This window comes from Castor canadensis, chromosome 16, assembly GCF_047511655.1.
Source record: "Castor canadensis chromosome 16, mCasCan1.hap1v2, whole genome shotgun sequence".
NCBI lineage: Eukaryota > Metazoa > Chordata > Mammalia > Rodentia > Castoridae > Castor > Castor canadensis.
The window spans coordinates 23,005,891-23,032,139 of record NC_133401.1 but is presented as its reverse complement, the minus strand read 5'-3'; the positions used below and the strand labels follow the sequence as shown (position 1 = coordinate 23,032,139).

General features: G+C 52.7%; 1 protein-coding gene across 1 annotated transcript; it reads left to right on the top strand.

Moving 5' to 3' along the window:
- Positions 1 to 8,167: 8,167 nt before the first annotated feature.
- Iglon5 (IgLON family member 5) lies at positions 8,168 to 25,914 on the top strand. The gene is made up of 8 exons (XM_074058112.1): positions 8,168 to 8,251; positions 17,722 to 17,800; positions 18,590 to 18,822; positions 20,430 to 20,549; positions 21,962 to 22,096; positions 22,273 to 22,393; positions 22,847 to 23,001; positions 24,406 to 25,914. Exons 1-8 carry the CDS (start codon positions 8,173 to 8,175, stop codon positions 24,492 to 24,494), a joined length of 1,011 nt encoding a protein of 336 aa, XP_073914213.1. The 5' UTR covers positions 8,168 to 8,172; the 3' UTR covers positions 24,495 to 25,914.
- The last annotated feature ends 335 nt before the right edge of the window (positions 25,915 to 26,249 follow it).

The window sequence follows — 26,249 nt, the reverse complement described above, 5'->3', positions numbered from 1 at the left end:
TTTTGGGGTTATTTTGAGATAAGATCTCAATATGTAGCCCAGGCTCTCCTCCTGCCTCCGTGCTGGGATTATAGGTTTGCACCACAACACCCAGCAGAGTCTTCTCATTCTGCCATGTGAGGATACAGAAAGCAATCCTCAGGAGACACCAAATCTGCTGACTCCTTGACCTTGGACGTCTCACCTCCAGAACTGTAAGAAATAAATTTCCATAGCTCGTGGTGCTTTGTTACGGCAGCTGGAACGAAGACATAGGACCGAAACCCACAGGGTGCAGGCACAGGGCACAGGCTGGGACCTCTCAGGCAGTAGCTGAAATTGTGATTTGCATCAGAGTTTTTTCTTTTGAAAATCTTTGAGCTGATGGAGCCAGGCTCAGCTGAATTATTTCAGATAAACTCCTTCCCTTGAGTTCATCTGATTAGCACAACAACAACAACAAAAGTAGCTGTGAAAGGTGAGCGATGTGCTAATTTGCTTGTCTGTAGCAATCATTTCTGTATGTAACTGTATATCAATATATACAGTAGGAGTCAGTTAATTACAGGCTGCAGTCACATCCACAGATGCCTTCCAACGATGCCTCTTTCAGTGTGTGAATAACTGGGGGCTCCAGCTTGGCCCAGTGACACATAAAACCATCCAGCACACCACTGGGGGTGCACCGTTCCCCCCATCCCAAAGGAAAAGACAGGAGGCTCATGGAGGCTGAGGAGCTGCCTGGTGGACATGGGTAGAGCTCTGAGCCTTCCCACCCCATCCAGCCTCACTCAGGGAATGTCTTCAGCCGCTGGTAGCACCTAGTGAAGTTCTAGGGTGGTAGCAGCACAAAAACGAATGTACGTACATCCCAAAGCCAGTGCCAAACCTGACCTTGCCCTGGGAACAGGACAGAGGGGTGGGCAGTGGACTTTTGGTTGCTGGTTTGTTTTGCTTTATTTGTGTTTTGGTTTGGTCTGACTTGGGGGTTCTTTTTGGCAGTACTGGGGTTTGAACTTAGAGCCTGCATGCTAGACTGTTAGACTGCTAGACAGGTTTTCTACCATGTGAGCCCCACCTCCTTTTTAGATTTAGATTTTTTTTTTTTTGGATGAGGCTGGGGTTTGAACTCAGGGCTTCGCACTTGCAAAGCAGTTGCTCTTTGCTCTACCGTTTCAGCAGCAACTCCAGTCTAGCCTTTTTTTTTTTTTGGATGGGACTGCAGTTTGAATTCAGGACTTTGAGTCTCACAAAGCAGGGCTCTACCACTTGAGCAACACTTCCAGTCTATTTTGCCCTGGTTATTTTGGAGATGGGGTCTCGGGAACTATTTGCTTGGGCTGACCTCAAACCTCAATCCTCTTAATCTCAGCCTCCCAAGTAGCTAGGATTACAAGCATGAGCCACCAGTGCCTGAGCTATTTTAGTTACTTTTTTTGGTAGAATCTCATGTTTTCGCCTGAGGCTAGCCCCAGACCTGGATTCTCCTACCTACAGCCTCCTGCATAGCTGGGATCACAGGCATGCATGCCACCACGCCTGGCTTATTGATTGAGATGGGGGCTCCTTATCTCTTTGCCCAGCTGGCCTCAAACAGCACAATCCTCCCTATCTCTGCCTCTTGAGTAGCTGGGATTACAGGTGTGAGCCACCAAGCCTGGCTTGTTTTGTTTTTAATTTTTTTTTTTTGCATTACTGGGGTTTGAACTCAGGGCTTTGCACTTGCAAAGCAGATGCCTTACCACTGGCACCACACCTCCAGCTCTTGCTTTGTTTTTGAGGTAGGGTCTCACTGTACAGCCCAGCTGGCCTTGAACTCACAATCCTCTTGCCTCAGGTTCCCAAATGCTGGGATTGCAGTTGTGAACCACCAGACCCAGGAGAGTGGAGAGTCTTTGAAGACCAAGGGACTTTGGTCAACAAAAAGGGGTAGGGACATGTTACCTTTCAAAACTATACTGAGTGCCCCATGAGGGCACAGCACTGAGTGAGACAGACTTGGCCCCTGCCTGCAGGAAGTTTAGCATCTATGGGGGAGGAAGATCCTGAAAAGGTAAGACAGGGAAGTAGATGGTCATAAACTGCAATGAGGGAATGCAGAATGGAGGAGAGGTGAGAGAGAAAACAGTGGGAGTCCTTGCTCAGTCTGGGTGACCCTGGAGGACCTCTGTGAGGAGACGAGACATGAAAGGTAGTGCAGGCAGAGCATGGTGTCACATGCCTACAATCCCTACCCTTGGGAGGCTGAGGCAGGAGGATGGTGAGTTTGAGGTTAGTCTGGGCTACATAGTAAGATTTGTCTCAATAAAGAGAGAGAGGGGAGGGGAGGGGAGGGGAGGGAAGGGGAGGGAAGGAAAGGGAGGAAAAGAGGAATGGATGGAGGGAAGGAAGGAAGAGGAGGAAGGAAGGAAATAAAAAAAAATAGGAAGGAAAAGGAAAAGCCCACCTATGTCTACAGGTACTGTAAAAACTAAGCGGGACACTAAAAAAGCCACTATCCTGCTCCTCCCTACAGAAAAGGAAAAAAATCAAACTAGTGATTATCCAGGAGGGGGTTGTAAAAGAGTGAAGCTGGACCCTCTGTAGTGTCTGGCCCTGCAAGTTCTCTCACACGTGTTTGTGCCATGTTGATCCCATCCTCCATGTTGGAATCCACCTAAGGGAGCCCTTACTAGACTCTGTGCTCTTTGGGCTTTCCTGCCCCATAAATCATAAACCAAATAAACCTTCTTTCTTTATATATTTCCCAGTGTCATGGATTTTGTTACAGCACACTTAAGATACCCTTGTACGAATGTGCTACAGTGTATGTAAGCAGCCCCTACTGATGGTGGGCGTTAGGCAGATGGTCATCTCTGAGCACAAATGACTTTGCACTGGTGATCGTAGTGCATTTGCTTTGGGCACGTGTGAGAGTACTCCCACAGGAGAAAATTGTGTGTGGACTTTCTAGGTCAAAGACAAATGTATCATCACTACAGATCCAGCCAAATTGCCATCTGTAGAAAGGGAGCCAAGGTCATCCTCCCCCACCCCCACCACTCGCCTGTCAAGAGCTGGCATTGCCAATCCAGCATGTTATCAGCTTCTTTTATTGCCCATCCAATAGATGAGCAAATTGTACCTATGGCCATCGAAATTTTTATTGAGCTTATATCATGTGAAATCAGGCATCTTTTCACACTCTGAGCCTTTTAAGCATTGCTGTGAGTGATGTCTGGCCTTACTCATGCCTCTAAAGACCGGAGCTCAAAAAGAACACTCAGTAAGCAGAAGCCAGTGATGGCCCTAGGCCAACAAGGGCCTGGCCAGGAGGAGACTGGCCTTGAAGTGGACTGCCTCCTTCCCTCTCTTCTTCTTTTCCTCCTTCCCTCCCTCCCTCTCTCCCTTCTTCCCTCCCTTTCTTCTTCCCTCCCTCCCTTCTTCCTTTCTTCCTCCCTTACTGCTGGAGATTGAATCTAAGGCCTCAAGCATGATAGGCAAGTCCTCTACCACTTAAGCTACAACCTTCAGCCCTTTTGTTTTTGAAACAGGGTCTCAAACTTGAGATCCTCCTGCCTCCACCTCCTGACAAGTAGCTGGGATTACAGATGTGAACCACCACACCTGGCTGCAATCAGATTTCATAAACAGGATTTCTAATACAGGCACCATTTACAGAGTTAGGGCACAGACTTATGGAGACAGAATCTCCCAATCTGCACTGGGGTCACATCACAATAAGGTCATTGTAAGGTGAAAATGCTGTAAATTAAAAATGCATTCAGAGCCAGTTATGGTGATGTACTCCTATAATCCCAGCACCCGAGAGGCTGAGGCAGGAGGATGGTGATGTCAAGGCCAGCCTGGGCTATATAAGGAGACCTTGTCTCAAAAAACAGGAAAGTTTAATACACCTAACCTACTGAACATCACAGCTATGCAACGCGGTACACTATATGGTGTTGGGGTTCACCCTTATGATCACAGAGCTGACTGAGGGCTGTGGTCACTGCCACTGCTCAGCACCACAAGAGTGAGTCATACAGCATATGGCCAGCCCAAGAACGGGTCAAAATTCAGACTTCCAAGAACAAGGGCTGGGATGTAGAGCACTTATCTAACATGCTTGAAGCCTTGGTTCCATCCCCAGTATCACAAAAAACAAAAAAAGAAAATCCCAGTAGAGCTTCTACTAAATGTGTATCACTTCCACACCATCATAGTCAAAAATCATACATGGAGCAATCGTAAGTCAGGGATCGTCTGTTAAGGAATGCTAAGGCCCCTGGATCCCAGCAATAGAACAGGTTCTGGGTAAACTCTGCTGTGTCCTGAGGATGAAGGGGGAGAAATGGCATAGCCAAGAACTATACTCTGACTGTGGACTACAGAGAAGGGCTGCCTGGCAGGTGTCATGGCCACAAGGCCAGAGCCAAGGAAGGAGAGCATTTTCCAGACACCTCTGGCATTGGGTCAAGCATGGAAGTGGTGCTGATGCTCTCAGGAGAGCTCAACCTCCCCAGCAGGGAGCAGGTAACCAGAGGATGGAGGAGAGACCCCCCCTCCCCGAGGACATTGAGTCCAATTCCCAAGAGCCTTTGAGTATTACTGCATTTATTTATTTATTTGTTTATCTGTTTGCTTGTTTAAGTGGTACTGGGATTTGAACTCAGGGCCTTGTGCTTGCTAGGCAAGTGGTTCTACCACTTGAGCCACTCCTCCAGCCCTTTTATGCTTTTTTTTGTTTTCTTCAGATGGGGTCTTGTGCTTTTGCCCAGGCTGACCTCCTGTTCAAACCTCCTTTGTGGATAAGATGACAGGCTTGAGCCACCATATCCAGCTTGTATTTGAGATAGGGTCTTGCTAACTTTTGCCTGGTCTACTCTTGAACCACAATCCTCCTATCCCTGCCTCCTGAGTAGCTGGGATTGTAGACGTGAACCACAAAACCCAGCCCTTTTTAATACTTCTTAATGGGTTTCATTATGCTATTGTATACATGCATGTAGTGTACTTCAGTCGTGCACTTGCTTCACATTGTCCTCTGTCCTCTCCTCCTCCCCTCTCTATCAGGTTCCCCTCCAACAGTCACATAGATAGACAGACAGATACAGATATAGACATAAATCTAGATGAAGTCTAGCTTCTGCAAATGAGAGAAAACGCGGCATTTGTCATTCTGAGTCTACCTTACTTCACTTAGCATGCTGACCTCCACGTTCCAATGACATAATTTCATCCATCTTCATGGCTGAATAATACTCCACTCTGTATATCTACATTTTCGTTATCCATTCATGAGTTGAAGGGCACCTAGGTTGATTGCATAGTTTAGCTATTGTGAACAGTGCTTCAATAAACATGGATTCCCAAATCTCCAATAAACATGGATGTGGACTATATGTTGTCTTACATTCCTTTGAACACATGCCCAGAAGTGGTGTATTAGACTCATGTGACAGTTCTCTTTTTAGTTTTTTGAAGAACCTCCACACTGATTTCCAGAGTGGATGCATGAATTTGCATTTGAAATGGGAATTATTAATAAGCCCCAGTTTTTGATGGAGAAACTGAGGAATACTTAAGCAACTTGCCCTGCTAAGTATATTTTTCTAATTTGAACATGGAAAGTATAATATAAGGAATTATTGGACCAGGTGTGGTGCTGCACACCTGTAATCCCAGCTATGTGGGAAACGGAGGCAGGAGGATGGCAGACTGAGAATGGCCCCAAGCAAAAGTACAAGATCCAGTCTGAAAAATAAACTCCAAGTAAAAAGTGGTGGTATTATTAACTAGAACAGGTGGTCATCAATAAAGGGGTAAAAGATAAAAGAATGCCCTAGGACCTAGAAAAGATACCCAAAGAAGGAAGAGGGTCTTCCTCTCTTAGGCTGGGATTCAGCCAATCTTGTAGAAGGCGTGGTGGTGGCCCAAAGCATGGTGGGAAAGTCTGCCCAGGCTGGAGCTGGTCCTCAGGCATTGAATAAGCCGACAACTTCTCTACAGTACACGCAGGCTGTAGCCAGGAGGCTGACGTCCAGGACAGACTGGGAAGCCATCCAAAAGGACATCACTGAAGCTTAATGGGGATGAACACGTTGGATGTCCCCTACACATGTCACTGGCAACCTTGAGATAGGTGCTATAAGCAGCCCAGGGAAAAACAGAACAAGGAAGAGAAACCACAAGGTTCCTTCTGGCAACAATGTTTAACATCCTGACTGCAAAGGAGAAACATCTAAAGGTTGCACTTCTATTTTTGCAGAGCAGGCAGTGAAGGGTGACTTTGGAACTGAGAGGCATAAAGCCAAGTAGTGTTATGGGATGAGCACCCTTACTCCAAAAATCTGAAATCCAAAACGCTCTGGAACCTGAAAGTTTTTGAGCCCTGACAGGACAGGGAAAATGCTTCAGATGTTGGAGCGATTTGGATTTCAGATTAGAGATGCTAAACCAGGAAAGTCTAGGCAAATATTCCAATTCCCAAATCTCCAAAATCTTAAATATTTGGATTCCAAGCACTTGAGGCAAGAGATACTCAACCTCTTATCTTTTGATTGTGTCAGAGAGGGATGGGGTCATTTGGGAAGGACCTGGACAGGGACACGAATATACACAGCACACTGGTGAAATCCTCAAGGTCAAGTGGGAGTTCAACAGGCAGAGAAGAGAGGAATGAATGCTCCAGTCTAGGGAAACACCCTGAGAACAGCGTGGAGACACCAAGAACCTGAACTACTGTGAGGACCAGCAGACAATCCGCTGGGATGGAGTCAGGTGACAGCAAGTGGGGAGCTGACCTCTGCAGGTCCCTGCCCTTCCTCTCTGTCTTATGCTATCTTGTAACACAATATTGATTGTTGCCCTTATAAGGTGTTATTAAGCTTTGAGTCATCTGCCTGTATTAATAACAAATTGAATTCTTGTATGACCTATGCCTGAGCCCTAGGAATCTGCTGGCCCCAACTCCTAGTTCTGAAAGTAGAACCTGTATTATCCTCACTTTCTAGGGCACAGAGAGGCAGCTCTACCTGCCCACAGTCACACAGCCAAGCAGCAGCAGATCCAGTCTCAAGCCCAGGTGATGATTTCTTCTTCCCTTTGAAAAATAGCCTCTTTGGCAACTCCCTGGCTCCCTCTGGGGGCTCCCACAGTGACCAGTACCCCCAATACCCTGATCAATGGCTGTAAGACAGCATGAAGGTTACCAGGTTCCAGCAGTAACTCCAGGATCTTTCTTACTATTCTCAATCACTTTGGGAAATCCTGGATCTTTCATCTTGCTGGGGAAGACATGGAAGTTCTGGGAAGAGAACTGATTTGTCCAAGGTCACACAATCAAGTCAGGAAAAGAATGGAAACTGGGGTTTTTTTTTTTGTTTTTACCCAATACCTAAAACATGGGCCAACTTCTCTTCACTTCCAAAATCAGGCTCCCCAGTCCATCCCCATTTCCCTGTTATCCTGGGGGTGAAAGTTGGGATGGAGGGAAGACGAAAAATTTCACCCCTAATTCAGTGGTTTAGTTGTTCATGAAATAAATCTGGAGAAGCTGAACTGTGTCACACAGGAAGAGAGCTGAAGAGTGTGTCTGGGACCTGGACCCCTGGGTCTGAGGGAGGAGGCTGGAGTCTGGACCCCTGGGTTTGAGGGAGGAGGGACTGGGGTCAGGACCCCTGGGTCTGAGGGAGGAGGGACTGGGGTCTGGACTCCTGGGTCTCAGGGAGGAGGCTGGGATCTGAACGCCTGGGTCTGAGGGTGGAGTGTTGGGACCAGGAACCTGGGCCAAGGATGAGATAGGTACTTGATGGAGGAGGGAGCTGGGTTTTAGCAAGTGTCTCACACCGGGTGCTGGAGACCAGACCCGCGTAGACGTGGGGCGCCGGGGGCGGGCGGGGTAGGGGCCGGGCCGCAGTAACAAAGGCCTCTCCCTCTGACAAGCAACCCCCCCTCGGCCCCGCCTCCGCGGCCCCCCGCCTCCTCTGATTGGCCGGTCTCCCTGCCCGTCAGCGCCGCCCCCCTCCCCGGGTCTGCAGCAGCTCCAGCCGCCTCGTCGCGCCCCCCCAGCCCCCTCCCCCCGCCCCCGCCGCCCCCCGGGCCGGTGCAGCCGCAGGCGGGGTCCCCCTCCCCCTCCCCCTCTCCCCCAGGCTTCGCGCGCCCCGGACCGGCCCCCCCTCTCCCCTCCCCCTCCGCGCCGCCGCTGCCGCGATGCCCCCCCCTGCGCCCGGGGCCCGGCTCCGGCTCCTCGCCGCCGCCGCCCTGGCCGGCCTGGCCGTCATCAGCCGAGGTACCGCAGCGCCGGGGGCGGGGGGGGGGGCTCGGCCCGGACGCCGGGGTCCCAGCCGGGGGGATCGGGGTGGGGCTGGGGGGCTGCATTCCCGGGCTGAGAAGGGGAGGCCCCGGAATGCTGAGGTCTGACCCGGGAGCGAGGGGCTGTTGCATCCCCAGGCCGTTAAGGGTGGGGAGGTCCTCGGAAGTCAGCGTCCCGGGCCTGCAGCCGGAGCCCAGGGGCGGAGGTCTGCTTCTCCCCCATGAGCACCGGGGTGGTGACACCTGGTTCAGGAGTGGGGGCGGGAGTGTGCGGGCCCCGGGATCAGGGAGGTGGCTCCGGCAAGATCTGGGAGCTGAGCTGGGGTGCAAAGAGACAAGACCTGTATGGGGTCTTGTCTCTGCATGGAGAGGGTCTCTGAGGAAGACCTTGCCTAGGGGTTGGAGTATGCGCCTCTGGGCAGAGGTAGTAGGGGGTTGGGGAGAAGGGGTGATGGATCTCTTCCCAGGGTCAGAAAGAAGATGTCCACAAACCCAAGTCCCAGGGCCTGGAAGATCCAGGAAGGTGCTGATATTCCCCCCAGCTGGGTGCTCCAGGTTGAGAGAAAGTGTTGGCGTTTGGGGTGTTGTAGTTGTGTGGGGGAACGGTCCCGGAGATCCAGGAAGTTGGGGTGCTGTGCTGGGGACTCAAATTCAGAAGCTCTGATTGACTATTGGGTTCCTGGGGCTAGACAGAGATGAGAGATGGGCAGATGGAGGACAGGTGCGCTGGACGAGGAAGCAAGGGAAGGGTTAATACAGGGTCAGTGGCAGGGTTAAGTTCAATGGAGGCTGGGGCCTGGGTGAGGGTCTCCAGCTGAGCCAGGCCAGGGAGTTCTACTGGAGCTGGCGTGCCCCCTGCAGGACCTGGCTTGGTCAAGTATATCCCCTGAGGGAAGGGGAGGGAGAGGAAGGAGGTAGGAGGCCTGGAGGCATCTAGCCCCTTAATCCCGGTGCTTCTGAAAGATTCCCCAAGGTATGACCCAACCAGGGGTCATAGTCAGGGACATACAGTCAAGAACCAGAGCCCAACAGCAGTGACTGCAGCAGCCCTGGGGAGGCAGCCACTCTGGGCTTCCAGCCCAGACACACTCAACCACGTACACACCATCACAGCATCCCACTTCAAGCTGCACCTGCAGCGCCCACAGCCACAAATAGCACAGCCCTGAGCGCCCAGGATACCCACGTCCTCCCCATACACACAGCTTTGCTTAGACAGGGACAGATCAGGACAAGGATCTAGTGGGCCAGAGCGTCAGCCCGTCCCTGGAGCAGATAGCTGAATGGCTAACTGACCTGCCTACCACCCATCCTGTGTTTTTCTCTCTGTCTCTTGTCACTCATCTCTTTTGGTCTGTGTCTCGACCATTTCCGGGGGCTCCTGTCCTGTCTCTGTATTAACTGGTGACGTTCCATCTGTCCCTGGGTGTTTGTCTTTCCATCCCTGCTGGTCTCAGTATGGTGTTTCAGCATGCTTTTCCCTACCTCTCAAAGTGTCCCCCATCTTCAGTCACTCCTCATCTGAGTCCCCCCTCTCTCTTCCTAGCTCCCCTGGCTCCTGTCCTAATCCTCTTCTGTGTCCTTCTCCTCTTGTTTTGCCTTTTTTCTCCTCCTTCCCCCACCCCCTGTACCTCTGTGACTCCCCCCCCCCCCACCAACTTCCTCTTTACTCTCCGGGTAACTCTCCATTTTCCAGACCTCATTCTTGGGGTGGGAGATCTCGCAAAGCCATGTGACCTTGGACAGGTTCTTTCCTGTCTCTGGATTTAGGTTCCCATCTGAAAATTGAGGGCTAAAGAGGATGGGTGGAGGTGAGCAGAGACAGAACTAGGTGCCAGAGAAACCCTCCCTCGGTCCGTGGACAGTCTGAGCTGTCTGGGAAAGAGCTCATGGCAAGGTATGCAAAAGAGCCTCTTTCTTTTCTTCATGATGTTTTCCAAGTACCTATAGGAACATAGCAGTGTGAAACAGCCCATCTCACACAGGTGTAAGAGCAAACCCCACTATGCCCCACCTCCGCCCTCCTCAACCTATTTATAAGGGAACCAGGTTATGCTGGGTGTGGTGGTACATGACTGTAATCCCAGCACTGGCGAGGTTGAGGCAAAGTGTTGAGAGTTCAAGACCAGCCTGGGCAACATAGGGAGACTTGGTCTCAAAAACAAAACAACCTAAGCCAAAGATTGCACCTGTAATCCTGGTTACTTGGGAGGCTGAGATCATAGTTCGAGGCCAGCCCAGGCAAATAGTTTGTGAGACCCCCATCTCCAAAATAACCAGAGCACAATGCACTGGAGGTGTGGCTCAAGTGGTAGAGTACCTGCTTTGCAAGTGCAAAGCCCTGAGTTCAAACCCCAGTCCCACAAAAGAAATAAATAAATCCCGAGAGGAACCTGGTTTTCAGCCCAGTAGCCAGCCTCATGGCATCCTTCCCTAGTTGGCTTTTCTCCACTTACACAAACTCACTAACACAGAAGTCAGCATAGAGAGAGGACTGGTTGGTTTGTTGATGCTTTTCCTAAAATAGAAACGAAAATAGGCCCATTTCTCTGTAGCTGGCTCATTTCCACTTAACAAAACATCCCTGACATCCATAAATATTACTCTAATTTTATTTTTTTTCCTAAATCTTTTGTGCCAACACACACCCTGCCCACCACGCCCACGGTACACATTCATTCACGAAGTAGCTACATTGTATCATGAAACAATTCAACAAAATCAAATGGCCACTACAGCAAGAGAGGTTGGAATTCATTTGCTTTCTGGACAGCTGGAGGGGTGATGGTAGCAGAGAGAGGGGGCGGGGCGCTCCCAGCATCCCTGGGTTGAGCCTGGTGTTGCCCCTGGCCACCTGGCCATAAGACCTCTGAGCTGGGCTGTGTTTCATTAGTCCATTTAGCAAGTGTTTGAGGGGAGGTTGTTCGCTTTGAGACAGGATCTTGCTAGGTAGCCCAGGCTAGCCTTGAACTTGAGATTCTCTTACCTCAGCCTCCAGAGTTCTGGGATTACAGGCACATACCACGACTTCCAGCTTCATTTAACAAAAGTTGATTAAGTATACAGTCTCTGTTCTGGGCACCTGAGAGGTATATATAGCATTGAATAAATCAGACTAAGTCACCATCCTCACAGACCTTATTATCATAGTGAGACAGAGATGTCAAAAGCCAATTGCAAAATCTAACAAGTTAGTAGGTCACTCCAGAGAGTGAGGGGGGTAAAGGAGAGTGACTTGGAGGACATGTTAGCCATTTGAGAATTTGGGTCATGGAGAAAGCCATCCCTGAGAGTGGAGCTAAGACCTGAAGAAAGCTGTACATGGTGGCACAGGCCTGTGATCCCAGCACACAGGAGGCTAAGGTAGGAGGATCTCCAGTTCGAGGCCAGCCTGGGCTACATAGTGAGTCTGAAGCCAGTCTGACCTACATAGAGATACCCTGTCTCAAAACAAGCAGTTGAACAAACAAAACACCTGAAAGAAAAGGAAAAGCCAACCTTGTAAAGACCCCGGGATGGAGAGAACAGTGCATGCAAAGGCCCTGAGGTATAAACCAGCAGAAACGAGGCAGCAACATGAAGTATTAAGGTCCAGGACTCTCAGTCCAGCATCTGGACTACCCCAGCGCCACAATGCGAAGTCCTCTGGACCTCCCAGTTCAAGAAGGAGGAGGAAGAGCCTGGGGCTCCTCTCTGTCAGTCATGCCAGACCAGGCCCCGCCCCTTCCCAGCCACACCAGGCCCCGCCCCTTCTCACAGTCACACCAGGCCCCGCCTCTTCTCAGCCCCAGCCATGTGCCTGCTTATCCCCCCACCATCTACCACTAACTCCCTGATGCCTTCCTTGCACATGTTCACAGGCTACCTGGGCCCCAAGTGTCCCACCCGTGACTTCTAGGGCACGAGCATTCCCGCTCCGTCTTCACCAGAGGGTCTCCACTTTGCCTAAGGTCCCTCAATGGGCCACAGGACATTGTTACCTCCAACTCTTTCTCCCCTAAGAGAACTCACCTGTCCATGACATTTCATTACTGGATTTACCAAACAGGTATGAGGCCTGCTAGTCTGGACTGTAAATCCCACTAGGACAAGGGACCCGTGTGGTCTCTCTGTCCCCACATGATGCCTCCCAGCGAGGCAGGCTGAGTCCCAGGAGGCATAGTAAGCTTGTGTGACTGAGGTGCAAAGCTGGGGCTTAACCCTACTCTTTTTCTCTTACACCAGCAAGCTGGAGTGGGGTTGTCAGAGCAGATGCTCACAGGACATTTTGCAGAAGTCACTGACTCAGAGCCAGCAATAGCCCAGACAAGGCCCTGACCCCTAAGCTATCTAGGGAGAGTGATGTCAAGCCAGGGAGGGCGACAGGTGTTTCGTTAAGAAGAGGGCACTGTTAGGAACAGCCAGCATTTCTTGGGCCCCTTCTGTGTGCAGTTGCTGAGCTAAGCACTCCGCTGTGTGTTCTTGGTGAATTCTTCACCACAACTCTCCCAGAAAGCTTTTGTTCTTTGCTTTTTCTAAATGGGGAAACTGAAGCTCAGGCTGGTCAAGACTCACCCAGGCAGGAAATGGGGTGCAGACACTTGGGTCCCCAGCCCCAGCCCCTTGGGGATCTATTACCCAGTTTCTGTTGACCTTCCATTCCTTCCCTGGCCACAAACTCTTCCTGGCTCTGAGCTAGGACCAGCCCTGGGACACACAGCTAAGAATCAGCCCCTCAGAAAATACCTGATCTGGTGAGGGAGGCACTGTGGACACTGCCTCACCTGAGTTACAGGGTGCCCAGAAGAGGGGGTGGGGATTCTGTTTTGTATAGTCAGGAAGGGTCTCCTGGAGAAAAGGACATTTATGTCAGGGTCTTGAGGAACGAGTAGGAGTTCAAGAGCTGAAGAGCATCACAGGCATTCATTATATTCAGTTATTTAACCACTATTTCCCAAAGTGTCCAGTGGGCCAGGCCCTGTGCTGGGTGATGTCAAGTTAGAACCAGGCTCTATCTTTCCAACACTTCTAGTCTGCTGGGGAAGACAGACTTCAGAGTGTAATCTGAGCTCTAATGGAAGTAGTTCAGGCATTGGGGAGCACAGGCCAGACCTGGGGGAGATGGGATGTGTCCAGGCAGAATTTCCACAGCATGCACCTGTTTACCGATGCACTAAATAGCTCTTAAGGATTGCTGTGGGCCAGGCACTGAACTAGGCCAGACTGAAGACCTAGAGGAGCCCTTATCTAGTGGGGGCAGCAGACACAGCCATAATCAGGGTGATCTAGACAGAGACAGAGGGAAGAACCAGGACCAGAGACAGAGTGGGTAGTAGACTCTTAAGAAGGTCAGCCCTCACAAGGTATCCCCACCCGGCACAACAATAAAAAATAACAATAATAAAAGAAGGCCATCCCTGGCTGAGCATAGTGGTACACACCTATAATTCCAGCATTGGAGGCTGAGGCAGGAAGATTGGGTTTGAGGCCAGGCTGAGTTACATACAGAGAGACCTTGTCTAAAAAAAAAAAGTCAGCCTAGGACAAATGAACTGCTACTTTGATCCCCACCAACACTGACTGAAGTCCAGACAGGGGAAAGACTTGCCCAAGGTCACACAACATGGAGGGCGCCTTCTGACTCCAAAGTCTGGAGATTTTTTGAGACAGATATAAAGGCTTGGGCCATACATATTTATAGATGCACAGACCAGGAAGCAGAGGCCCACTTGAGGGATGGAGTTATTTATCACATGTTTCTTGGGACTGTCCATGAGACAGATGGGTAGGCAGACAACCCTGATCCAAGGTGCACATGATCCGAGCTCTGGGAGCAGGGCCAGAACTCATCGGGGCCATCAGCAGGGACCCCCTTCCACTGAGTCCCAAAAGAAAAAGGAGGAGAAGGAGGACAAGGAGGAGAGGGAGGGGAAAGGGAAGGAGAGGGAGAAGAAGGGATTGGACCAGACAGTGAGTTGGGGAGCAGAGGGAAACACAGAACCAGAGGACACAAGGCAGGAGGGTGACACCAGGGCCTGACAAACGCCAGGCTGAGAGCATCATAGGGCTTGGTCCTGGAGCAGCGGGAGCCCTGGGAGGGGCATCGTCAGCTCTGAGGGTTGGAAAGATTCTGGTGGCAAGGAGGTGTATGTCTGACCATCTGTCAGTGCTTCTGTCTGCCAGGATGTGTGGCTGAGGGCCTGCCTGCCTCGGGCGGGGTGGGGGAGGTCCACTCCTCACCACAGGACCCCAGTTCTGGGCTCAGCTCCTATGGGTGGCAGAGTCCTGGAGCCCTGCAGTCCCTCAGCCCGAACGGGACCCTGGACAGCTCCCTCTTCCCTGGCGTGTTAGCCAGGGCCTCTTGCTTGCTAGACACAGGAGCCACACCCCAGTCCTTTCGCTTCTAGTTTGTTTCTGAGTCAGGGTTTTGCACTTTTGCTGGGCTGGACTCAGCCAGCCATCCTCCTACCTCTGCCTCCCAAACAGTTGGGACCACAGACATAGGCCATCGTACCAGATCCCACACCTTTTTTGCTTTAGGTCAAGGTGACAGTGGGGTGTGGTTTGCACCCTAAGGGGCATCTGGCAATGTCTGGAGGTATTTTGGATTATCACTGCTGTTAGAAGAGGGAGCTTTTAGAATCAAGTGGATCCAAACATCTTACACTGCACCCCAGTGCCAACAGGGCCAAGGCTGGGGACCCTGGAGCTTGACAGATACAGTGGGGTGTGTCTCCTTGATGAGCCCAAGAAGGATGTTAGTCCCCACATATGGCTGCTTTTGTTTTGGTTTGGTTTTGTCTTTTTGTGGGACTAGGATTGGAACCTAGGGCCTTGCTCTTGCTAGGCAAGAGGTCTACCACTGAGCTATATTCTCAGCCCTTGGTTTTTTCAGGCAGAGTTTCACTATGTAGCTCAAGTTTGTCTTGAATTTGCAATCCTCCTAACTCAGCATCCAGAATGCGGGGATTACAGGCGTAATCCACATGCCCACAGCAACGTCACGGTTACTGAGCTGTATTATAGCACAATCTGTGACTGTCCAGGTGTATCTTTTTGTAAGTGACTTTCTAATGCCCTGTGTGCGTGTGTGTGTGTGTGTGTGTGTGTGTGTGTGTGTGTGTGGCCATGCATGATCTAATTGTATGTGACAACATCATTTTATGCAGCTGATTCTCGGCCTGGGGCAACCCTTTGTGTTGGAGGCGATGTGACAGAGTGGCTGTCTCCTTGCATAGGTTGTAGTTTTGTGTAGGTGGGAGTCAGGCCCTTCAAAGTGGGGCTAGGAGTGTCAGCTTGGACCAGTAGGGTCACGTGATGTGTCAAGCCAGTGTGTGTGTGTGTGTGTGTGTGTGTGTGACCATCCCTCTGTGTAGGGCTGTAACCATGAGTGGACCTTGCAGTGATGTGGAAGGTTTTGGTGCTCACTGAACCATGCGGGAACCAATGGTATTTGGTGGGGTGACTCTGCCCAAGTGCTGTTTGGCCTGGGGCTGTCCCTCTGTGCCTGAAACTGTGACAGTCTCCTTGGAGACAGCTGCCTTTTCCAACTGACCTTCTGTCGAGCGTGTGTCTGGGGCACCCATGGGGGTGTCACTGTGACTGTGTACGTGCCCCTGAGCAGAGCCATAACTGTGTGTGTGACTGAGAAGCTAGAACTATTTCCTGGCCTGTCGCTGGCTCTGTGTGTCCTTTCTGCGCCGCACCCCCCCATCCCCCGTAACCCTGTGTGTGTGTGCATGTGTGTATCCATCCTTTTGTTACCTGGGCTGTGTGCAGCAGTGCACACGACACACAGCTCAGGGAGGACTTCCCCTCTCCCTCCATCCTGGGCTCCCCAAAACACAGCAGAGACCCTGGCGTGGGTGAGCTCAGGCTGAGGACCCTGCAGGGCCCAGCCCCAAACCCCAGGTCCTGGCCAGCCCATTGCAGTTGGTACTGTCCAGGCCCCATTCTGAAGGGCCGCAATGGAGAGGGCCCCTGGGAGTCGTTAGGGCAGCACGGGCAATTAATTCATTAGATTAATTAGCTCTTCTTCCCTGGCTGGGGGCAGGGCAGCCTCTCACAGGGCCTCCCTGCTCCAGTCGTCCAAGGTCACACAGCCAGCCTCCTCCCTCTTTGCCGGTGCTGCCTCCACCGCCTCTGCACACCCAGCCCCCACTCCCTGGCCCTGGTCCAGCTGCTGGCCATGTTCCACAGAGAGATGAATGGTGGGCCTGCAGGCCACACTGGCGTGTGCAGGCGGACATAAACATGCATCTGCAAGCGTGCCCTGAGAGCATGGGCCAGTGTATGTCCGGCAGGTGTGTGTGCACGTGGAGGTTTGTGTGTATCTGGGCACCATGTCTAAAAGTGTGCGTCTGCGATAGATGTGTACGTATCTGTGTACATATGTGTCTGTGGTGAGTGTCTGTAGACAGCTCACTCTGTATGTCTGCTGAAGTATGTCTGAAATAACGTGTGTATGTGTGGATCTCTGTGTGTTTCCTAGGTACGTGTGTGTTCTTTCTGTGGGTATGTGTGTATACTGCATGCTTAGTGACCTGTGCGTATGTACGTGTGTCTGAGTGTGTACATCTGTGTACTTGTGTGTATGTATACATATGTTCCTGTGGGTTCGTACACTGTATACTTACCAATCTGGGTATATGTGTTTTGTGAATTTGTTCATGTGTGTCTGTATTCGTCTTATGCATGCATCTGGGTGTCTGTGTATCTGTCCTGTATCTGTGATGATACAATGTATGTTTACAAGTATGAATCTGAATCTCCGTAGTTCAAATCTGTGTCTATTTATCTGTATCTCTGTACACTGTTATCTCTTGAGAGTGTATGTGTTCTGTGTACTCATGTGGCTGTGTACATGTATGTGTTTATTGTGTGCCCACAAGTGTCTGTGCAGGTGTCTTCATACACATGAATTAGTATGTGTTTGTGTTTCCATGTATGTGTGTAGACACGTGTTGGCATGTGTATACACTGTGTACTGGTGTGTATATGTGTGCCCATGTCTGTGTGTTAGCACACATGTATTAAGGGTATATATGTGTGCGTGTTTGTGTGTGTGCACGCATATTGGTGTGTGTGTACACATATCTGTGTATGCACATATGCATGGGTGTGTGTGTACCCATGTCTCGTCTGTGCACATGTCCATGTATCTGTGTCTGTGTGCTGTGATTAGGTGCTGTCTCTGTGTCTCTGGAGGTGTGTGGCATCTGTCCTCGTGAGCCCACCCATCCGCATCTGTGACTCAGTGCCGGCCCTGGAGAAGGCACATGTTGCGTGCATCTCCTTTGTGTTTACCATATGCATATCTCTGAAAACATCAATGAATGTGTGTGGCAGTGAGTACAGATGCCTGTGTCCCCCCCGGGGGGGAGGGCGCACGTGTGCCTGTGTGTGCGAGGTCTCTGCCATGCCCATCCTGCCCCAGCTGCTAAGGCCAAGGCCACCTCCCTTTCACAGGGCTGCTGTCCCAGAGCCTGGAATTCAGCTCACCCGCAGACAACTACACAGTGTGTGAAGGCGACAATGCCACTCTCAGGTATGTCACAACCCAGGGACTCATCCTGCCCTTCACCTGCAGGGTTCCCCTTCACAGGGTGGGGATGGGGAAGGCTTGAAAGACACCACCCCCAACAAGAGCCAGGCTGTTCCGGGATTTGACACTGAGCACAGCTCCACCCTTGGAATTCAGTGTCCCCATTGGTCAAAGGAATGAAGAGACGGTGACTGCCACATGGGTTTCAAGGATTTGAGTTCATATATACCCTACTTAGACTGCATGCTGCTTAAGCATCAATAAATGAGAACACAGGTTGTTGTTCCCCTAGGTCTCTGCCCCCCCATCACTTGGGCCCCAGTCCCCTCTTTCTGCATCTCTGCCCCTGTCACTTGGGGCCCCTGTCCCTTCTATTTGGGTCTCTGTCCCTGGGTCCCTGTCTTCCTCTCTTTCTGTATCTGTCACCCTCTTTCTCTGCATACCTGTCCCTCCTTCCCTCTAGGTCTCTGACCCCTCTTTCTGTCTCTAGCCCCTCCTTGAGTCTCTGTCCCTTTGTTTGGGTCTCCCTCCCTCTCTCTCTGGGCTCTGTCCCCTCCTCTGCATCCCTGTCCCTCTCTCTCTTTGGGTCTCTGGTACATAACAATCACTCAGCAACAATCGGCTGCCATGCTGCTGGGATCCCCCTGACCCCCGTCCTCTCTGTGGCTCACCTGTATACCCACATGTACAGTGTGCACCACATTCTGCCCCGTGGGGTGCAGTGGGACCTGGGGATGGAGAGTGGGTAGGTGGAGAAAACCCGTCCTCCCCTTATCGTCCCCCACGCTGCAGCTGCTTCATCGATGAGCATGTGACCCGCGTGGCCTGGCTGAACCGTTCCAACATCCTGTATGCCGGCAATGACCGCTGGACCAGTGACCCTCGGGTGAGGCTGCTCATCAACACGCCCGAGGAGTTCTCCATCCTCATCACCCAGGTGGGGCTTGGTGACGAGGGCCTCTACACCTGCTCCTTCCAGACCCGTCACCAGCCGTACACCACTCAGGTCTACCTCATCGTCCATGGTGAGCCTTGCTGGGGGCGGGGGGCTGAGTGAGGGGGGAGGGGACACAGTGACGGGGACATAGTGACAGGCCTGTACTATGGTGGGTGGGAGGATTCCCAGTGATTCACAGTGGCTAAGTGCCGTTTCCCGATCCTGGGGACATATCCCAATGGAAGATGAGTACAGCCGTCTTCGGGGATTTCATCCAAGCAGAAGGGAGAAGTCACTTGATAGTGATGCTTCAGATGACAGTTCTAGGGCAGGGGAGCTCTGGGTTGAGGGAGAAATCAGAGGAAGATCAAATGCATGTGATGAGCCCCAGAAATGGACTTCGCACTGAGGATACACCAGGCGGGTTCTGCCTGACCCTTTGGGGCTGATTTTGCAAGAAATGGCTCAGGGAGGGATTTCCAGGCAGGATGTCTGGGCTGACAGAGTGGCTTAAGTGGTAAGAGTGCCTGCCTAGCAAACTTGAGGCCCTGAGTTCAAAACCCAGTGCTGCCAAAAAAAGAAAAAGAAAAATGACAGGGAAGAGAATGAACCAATTCTATGAGGCAAGTCCCACAAAGCCCTATCTGTCAGACTTCCACACAGAAGGCTGAGTATCTGTGACTCAGACCTGTAATTCAAGCAAGCTCCTTGGGAGTCTGAGATCAGGAGGATCAAGGTTCAAAGCCAGCCTGGGCAAGTAGTTTGTGAGACGCCAGTCCCAGTGAACTGGAGGCAGCGTGGCTCAAGCAGTAAGTCATCTGCTTTGCAAAGCCCTGAGTTCAAACCCTAGTCCTACAAGAAAAAATACATAAATAAATCCATAGAGGGTCTGGAAGGTAGCAACAGAGGGCAGGGAACACCCAGAGATATGGGAACCCACAGACTCAGAGAGCCCCGTGGGGTCTCAACAGCTCAGGAGCCAGACCACCTGGGTTCCAGCTCAGACCAACGCCCACCAGCCAAGGGACCCTGAGTAAGCAGAGAGGCCTCTGCCTTCTGAGCTGAAACTCACTCGGGGTGGCGCTGTCATTCATCAAACTTGAGACATCATCACTAAGAAAGGCCACCTGTGTCTCATGCTAATTAAACTCTGGCATCATACCATCATACGTCACAGGGCCATCCTGCCTGGAGAATGTTCAGGTGGGAGAGAAAAAACAGCACATGCCTGATTTAGAAAACGTTGAGCTAGTGGCACCTGCCACAGGGCGTGGGGTGAGTGGCTGTTAATAAAGCACTGAGAGCAGAATCTACAAACACAGAAGTACCATAGGGGCATCGTTAAATAAATCAGCTCTAAACTAATAGGAAATAGAAATAGAAACAGGGAGAGAGTAATTCAGACTGGAAGATAGAGAAAACAAGTTAGGATGAAGGAGAAAGACACAGGAGCGAGGCCAGCAATTAGATAAGAAGCCTTGCCTGAGCGGAGACCGCAGAGAAAGGGCAACGGGGGGGAGGGGGGGTGGGGGGGGACAGAGAGGGAATGGTTCAGAGGCCAGAGTGGATGGCAGCTGCCTGGTCTGAGGCAGGAGAGCTGGACTCTGGACCCCTGGGTCCGAGGGAGGAGAGGACAGGGCTTGGACTCCCGAGTATGCACGTGCGGCCCTCGCTGACCTTTCATTCTGCCCACAGTCCCCGCCCGCATTGTGAACATCTCCTCGCCTGTGACAGTCAATGAGGGCGGCAATGTGAACCTACTTTGCCTGGCCGTGGGGCGGCCAGAGCCCACGGTCACCTGGAGACAGCTCCGAGGTGAGGACCCCATCCCCAGCTACAGTCTGGGCCACTCCATCCCCCAAATCTCCAGCTAGATTCACAGACCCAGTACCCCTCACTTCCAACCCCTCCTCAGCCCTTCTGGTGATGTCATGTCCCCTGCCACTCTGATCCCCAGTTATTTCATCCCCAAATCACAGATCCTTAGCACCTTCACCACTGCTTCCCACCTGTGCCCAGTGTCTCCAAATTACCTGCCAAGCCTCTTCCCACCCTCTCCTGGACTCGGGTCCCCACCACTAGATCCCCAAATCAGGCGACAACCTAGGTCCTGGCCACATTCCCACCTCCCAGTCATATCTTCACCTCTCTTCTGGCCAGATAGTTTTCAAGTGTGGTCCCCTGACCTCACCATCCCCTGGGAACTGGCCAGAAATGCAAGTTCCCTGACCCCTGACCAGATCCAGAGGGATTCAGTAGCTCCCTCCATCCCTACCCCACAATCCCCAAACATAGCACCAAGGGGCCTGAACGTGACAGACCAGGGTGGGGATATCACATACCAGCCCTTTTACCCGGGTCTGCACCAACAGATCCTAAATCTCCAGACCCACGGTGCTAATCACTGGGTCCTATCCCATTGATCCCCTGAGACCCAGCACCCAATTACTAAGCCTCAGATCCCTGGATCTACCCCACTCTGTCTTCTGAACCTGTGATCCTGGGTCACAGCAGGGATATGGTGGTGCACGTCTGTAATCCCAGCTGTTTGGGAGACAAAGGGTGGGAGATCACCAGGCTACCCCAAGCAAAAAGCACAACACCCTACTGAAAAATAGTTAAAGTAACAAAAGGCTGGGGGCATGGTTCAAGAGGTAGAGCCTAGCAAGCACAAGGGCCAGAGTTCAAACCCCAGTATTGCCAAAAGTAAAAATAGTAATAATAAATATTGGGCCACTGGATGCTCTGAGTCCCAGAGGGTCTTCTCTAACCAGGGGTCTGTCATAAGATCCCAGATACCTGGATTACTGTTTCCAATCACCAGATCCCAATTCCCCACTCAGACACACCCCAAGAACTAGACATCAGAACTCTAGACCTGCCCCCACTGGGTCTGTATCTCCTCGATTCTTCTGAGACCCAAGATCCAAGATCCTCTATCCTCCTCCCCACTGGGTTCTCTGAGCCCAATAATCTGAGTCATAAGATTTCAGCTCTCCGGATCTCCTGAACCCCCATATTCTAGGACCCTCCCCCACTGGGTTCCAGTTCCTAAGCCCTTATCCTCACTCCTGCCTCACTCCTCAGGCCCCTCCCAGCTCCTACTGACCCGGGCACTCCAGGCCTTGCTGTGCCCATCCCGCTGATGTGTGTCCGTGTTGTGCCCGTGTTGTCCCGTGTTAAGTGTTTGTGTCCGGCCCCGCCCCCTCCTCCACCCTCCCCCACAGACGGCTTCACCTCGGAGGGCGAGATCCTGGAGATTTCCGACATCCAGCGGGGCCAGGCCGGGGAATACGAGTGTGTGACTCACAACGGGGTGAACTCGGCGCCCGACAGCCGCCGCGTGCTGGTCACAGTCAACTGTGAGCGCCCTTGGCACTGGGCAGGAAGGAGGGTGGACCTTGTGTGTGGAGGGGGGGGAGTCTGTGCAATGGAGGAACCAGCTGGGCAGGACCCCGGTCTGGGGGGGGGCACTGGGAGCGGCACCCAGTAGTCCCCATGGAACTAGGAGAATTTGCTGACCTTCGCCCCTCGCCAGATCCCCCGACCATCACGGATGTGACCAGCGCGCGCACCGCCCTGGGCCGGGCTGCCCTCCTGCGCTGCGAAGCCATGGCGGTGCCGCCCGCAGATTTCCAGTGGTACAAGGATGACAGACTGTGAGGACAGCACCCGGGCGGGCCGTGGGAAGAGGGGAGGTCCCTGGTCCCTTGGAACAGGAACAAAAAGGCGCTGAGAACTGAGGGTGCAGCCTGTAGGGGATGGAGACTGCCGGGTCCCAAGGGAGAATATCTTGGATCCCGGGATGATGAACGCTGGAGCCCCATCCCCTGGACTCATTCCAGGAGAAGATCTGGGGTTGGGAGTCGATGCTGAGGATGTAGAGTGCAAGGTTTAGGGTACCACTGGGATTGGGGGCGCGCGCACACCGCGGATGTGCCTGAGGGGCCACAGTGTCTGGAAAGGGGACCCCTGAAGATCTAGAACCCCATGCCGGGGGTCACTGGGGCACATGGCAGAACGGGGGTCTCCGGGGCATAGAGGAGCTCCAAGGGGCTGGGCTCTGCGTCCCAAGGGGGGCCCGGCCCAACCCTGACCCGGATCCCCGGCAGGCTGAGCAGCGGCACGGCCGAGGGTCTGAAGGTGCAGACGGAGCGCACCCGCTCGATGCTTCTCTTCGCCAACGTGAGCGCCCGGCACTATGGCAACTACACGTGTCGCGCAGCCAACCGGCTTGGAGCGTCTAGTGCCTCCATGCGGCTTCTCCGTGCGTCTGCGCGCCGCGGGGTGGGGCGGGGGCGGGGTCCGGGTCGCAGGGGCGGAGACTCAAACGAGGGGGCGGGGCCCAGGCAGTGAGGAGGGGCTCAGACCGTGGGGTGGAAAGGGGAGGGGGAAGCGGAGACTTGGGGACCTCATCTGAGCAAAGAAACCGATCCATTCAGTCACTATTCATTGAGCGCCCTCTAAGGGACTGCCGCTAAGGACACAAGTGTACAGAAGCAACAAGGTTTGGGGACTTGCAGGGTTTATGGTTTAGTATAGTAAAACAATAAATAAGTGGACAGGTCGACAAACAATCAGACACTTAGAATAAACGAGTTTAGGATATGGAGAAGAGCCAGAGAGCGAAGAAGCGATGAAGAGGATGGGAGTAGTAGCTATTCAACGAGGTCTTCACAGAAAGCTTGGAGAATGGACGGCATTTACACTGGGACTTGACTGGTAGGAAGTCAGCCCGGTGCACATCCGTGGGAAGAGGTGGAGGGAGCAGCGATGGCAAAGGCACAGCGAGGAGGATAGCTTGAAGTGACAGAGCATTCAGCTGGAACCTGCCCTTTAGGAAGGTAGAGCCTGGGGCCTCCCTACGATAGGGAGTTTGCACTTGATTACACTGCAGGGCCAGGCCACTGGAGCCTGTTAAGCTGGGAGAGACCTGTGTTTGGCTAGTTCTTTGCTATTTGAGGGAGAGGCTGGGTGGTGATGGAGGCAGGAACCAGGGAAGGAGATTGTCACCTCCAGAGCTACTGTGCGTGGCCGAAGGCTCTGCATCTGGCAGCCCCAGGCTTCTTTGGAGGTGGAGCCTGAAGGACTAAATTGTTGGACTGGATGCAGAAGAATGAGGGAAAAGGAAATTTAAGTCAAAATGACTCTGATTTGGACTTGAGCAGCTGGGTGGGTGGAGATGTACAACTCGTTGTTGATATGTACAGCTATGGAGGGAGGGGAACCATAGCCAATGTGAGGCAGAGAAGTCCGGAGAGCCATTTCAGACTGGTGGAAATGCTAGACAGACAGAATTCTTAAGACAAAAAGATGAACTCAAAGAGTCTAGGTCTAACCAGTAAGAAGGAAATGAAGATAAGCAGAGAGGATACTGAGGGCCAAAGAATCAGAAAAGCAGGTGTGCAGAGTCAAAGCCCCCAAAAGGCCCCCAGGCTCGAAGGAACTCTCAGAGCCAGGTTCAGTGGTGCATGCCTATAATCTCAGCACTTGGGAAACAGAGGTAGGAGGATCTTGAGTTTGATGCCAGCCTGGGGCTACATGGCAAGGAGACCCTGTCTCAAAAAGCTAGAGAGAGAGGAGGAGAGGATGATGCAGACGAGATAGTAGGGAAAGATGCATGCAGGTCCTCCCCATCCCAGCCTCCATTCATGACCCTCTCTTTTTCCAGGCCCAGGATCCCTGGAGAACTCAGCCCCGAGACCCCCGGGGCCCCTGACCCTCCTCTCCGCCCTGGGCTGGCTGTGGTGGAGAATGTAGGTACAACCCAATGCAGTGCGCCTCCCCCTGCAGGGGGCCTCGGGCCAAGAGCAAGAGAAAAAGGGGGAGCAAGCAAGCGCCAAGGGTCTGGAGGGGACAGAAGAGCTCTCAGCCACTGAGGAAGAAGAGAGAAAGAGGAGGAGGAGGAGAAGGAAGAAGATCCTTAGAAAACCCATCACTGTGAGGGATACCGCAAAATTATCCATCTTTCTACAGCCATTCTCGCCACCTGTTCACGTTTCTGATTGCGACCCACCCCTGGCCACCCCACACCCCTCTCTTAGCTCAGGCTGTCAACTGGCTCGTGTGTGTGTGTGTGTGTGTGTGTGTGTGTGTGTGTGTTTGTGTGTGTGTGAGTGTGAACCTGCATGTTGTGTATATGTGTATGTGTGTGAGGGTGGGCTGGAGGGGTGGGGAGGGACCAGCATTCCTCCGTCCCTGCCACCTCCATGTCCTCCTCCCAACCCTGCTGCCTCTTTCCTCTGGCTGGAGGTTGGTATGGGGACTTTGCAGTGGAAGCTGTGACAAGAAGATGCTAGCTCCTGCTTTTCCATATATGCACGCACACCAACCACCACCCCTCCCTCTGGAAAGGGCATGTCCTGGGCAGGTCTGGAGTGGGGCAGGTGTCATTCAGCCTTTGTGACTAGGTCGGGGGGGGGGATCCCCATCCTGGCTGTTTCCTCTCCGCTCTCTCACCAGCTGCATGTAGCCAGAGGCCCCATCGCTGGCTCAGTGGCCTGAGACCTTTCCACTTGCCCTGTCCCTCCCTAACCCTGAACTTTCTGGCCCCTTCCTGGGCCAATCGGTGCTTCCATTCAACTGTCAGGCTGGTGGAAATTTGTCACCTGTCTGTCTCAGTGCTTTGCCCTTCGCCTGCCACCAACCCCCCCATCCCTTGGTCACCAGGTGCCCTTGGGTTCCTGCAGCTGGCCCCAGGTGGGGACTCCCTGGCCTCTCCACTGACTGTACCTCCCAAAGGCTGACCTGACCACCTCACACACACCCAGACACACACACAGCACCAGCGACTGTGACCAGCAGTAGCTCCTGGCTCCAGCTGTCCTGTAGATGGTGACCAGCAAGCAGTAGTGCTCCCAAGGTGGACCACAGTTGTCAGGAAGGGGCACGGACAGAAAGGCTCTGATTGTGGGGATGTCCCCACCCTGGTACGCCACACTATGCAGAGTGGGGGGAAGAGAGGCGTCACCCAAACTTCCTGAGCCCAGACAAAGACGCCAAGTCACCTGCCCTGACTCCCAGACACCTGTTAACTACCCACCCCTAACCACACCACCCAGAGCTTGGTGGAGGAGATGGCAGAGAGGGGCAGGGGGGCAAGGGGTAGTGACTGTACCTCAGACAGGGGCGTGGGCCCCATCTCACATTGTCTTCCATTCCCAGGGTCCAGGATGGGCTTGGGAGGGGGCGGGGTGCCAGGGAGGGGGGCGGGGGACCCTGGGAGCCGTGTGTTCCGATTCATGGGGAGTGTTGAGACCACCACACCAATAAACGCCTTTTTCCAAAGTCTCTGCCTGCAGATGTGCCTGTCATTCAGGTTTCAGGTGAGTGGAGGGTGAAGGGTTATGGTCCCTACATCAATTCCATTCCAGCTTTCTCTTCAGTGGATTTGGAGTCAGCTCACTATAGAGGCGGCCCCTGGGTTGCTTAAGCCACTCAGCAGACTCCATTTTCCTCCTTGATTGGCTCAGTGGCTCAGTCAAGCTAGTTAGAGGGTGTACAGATTCCAAGGAG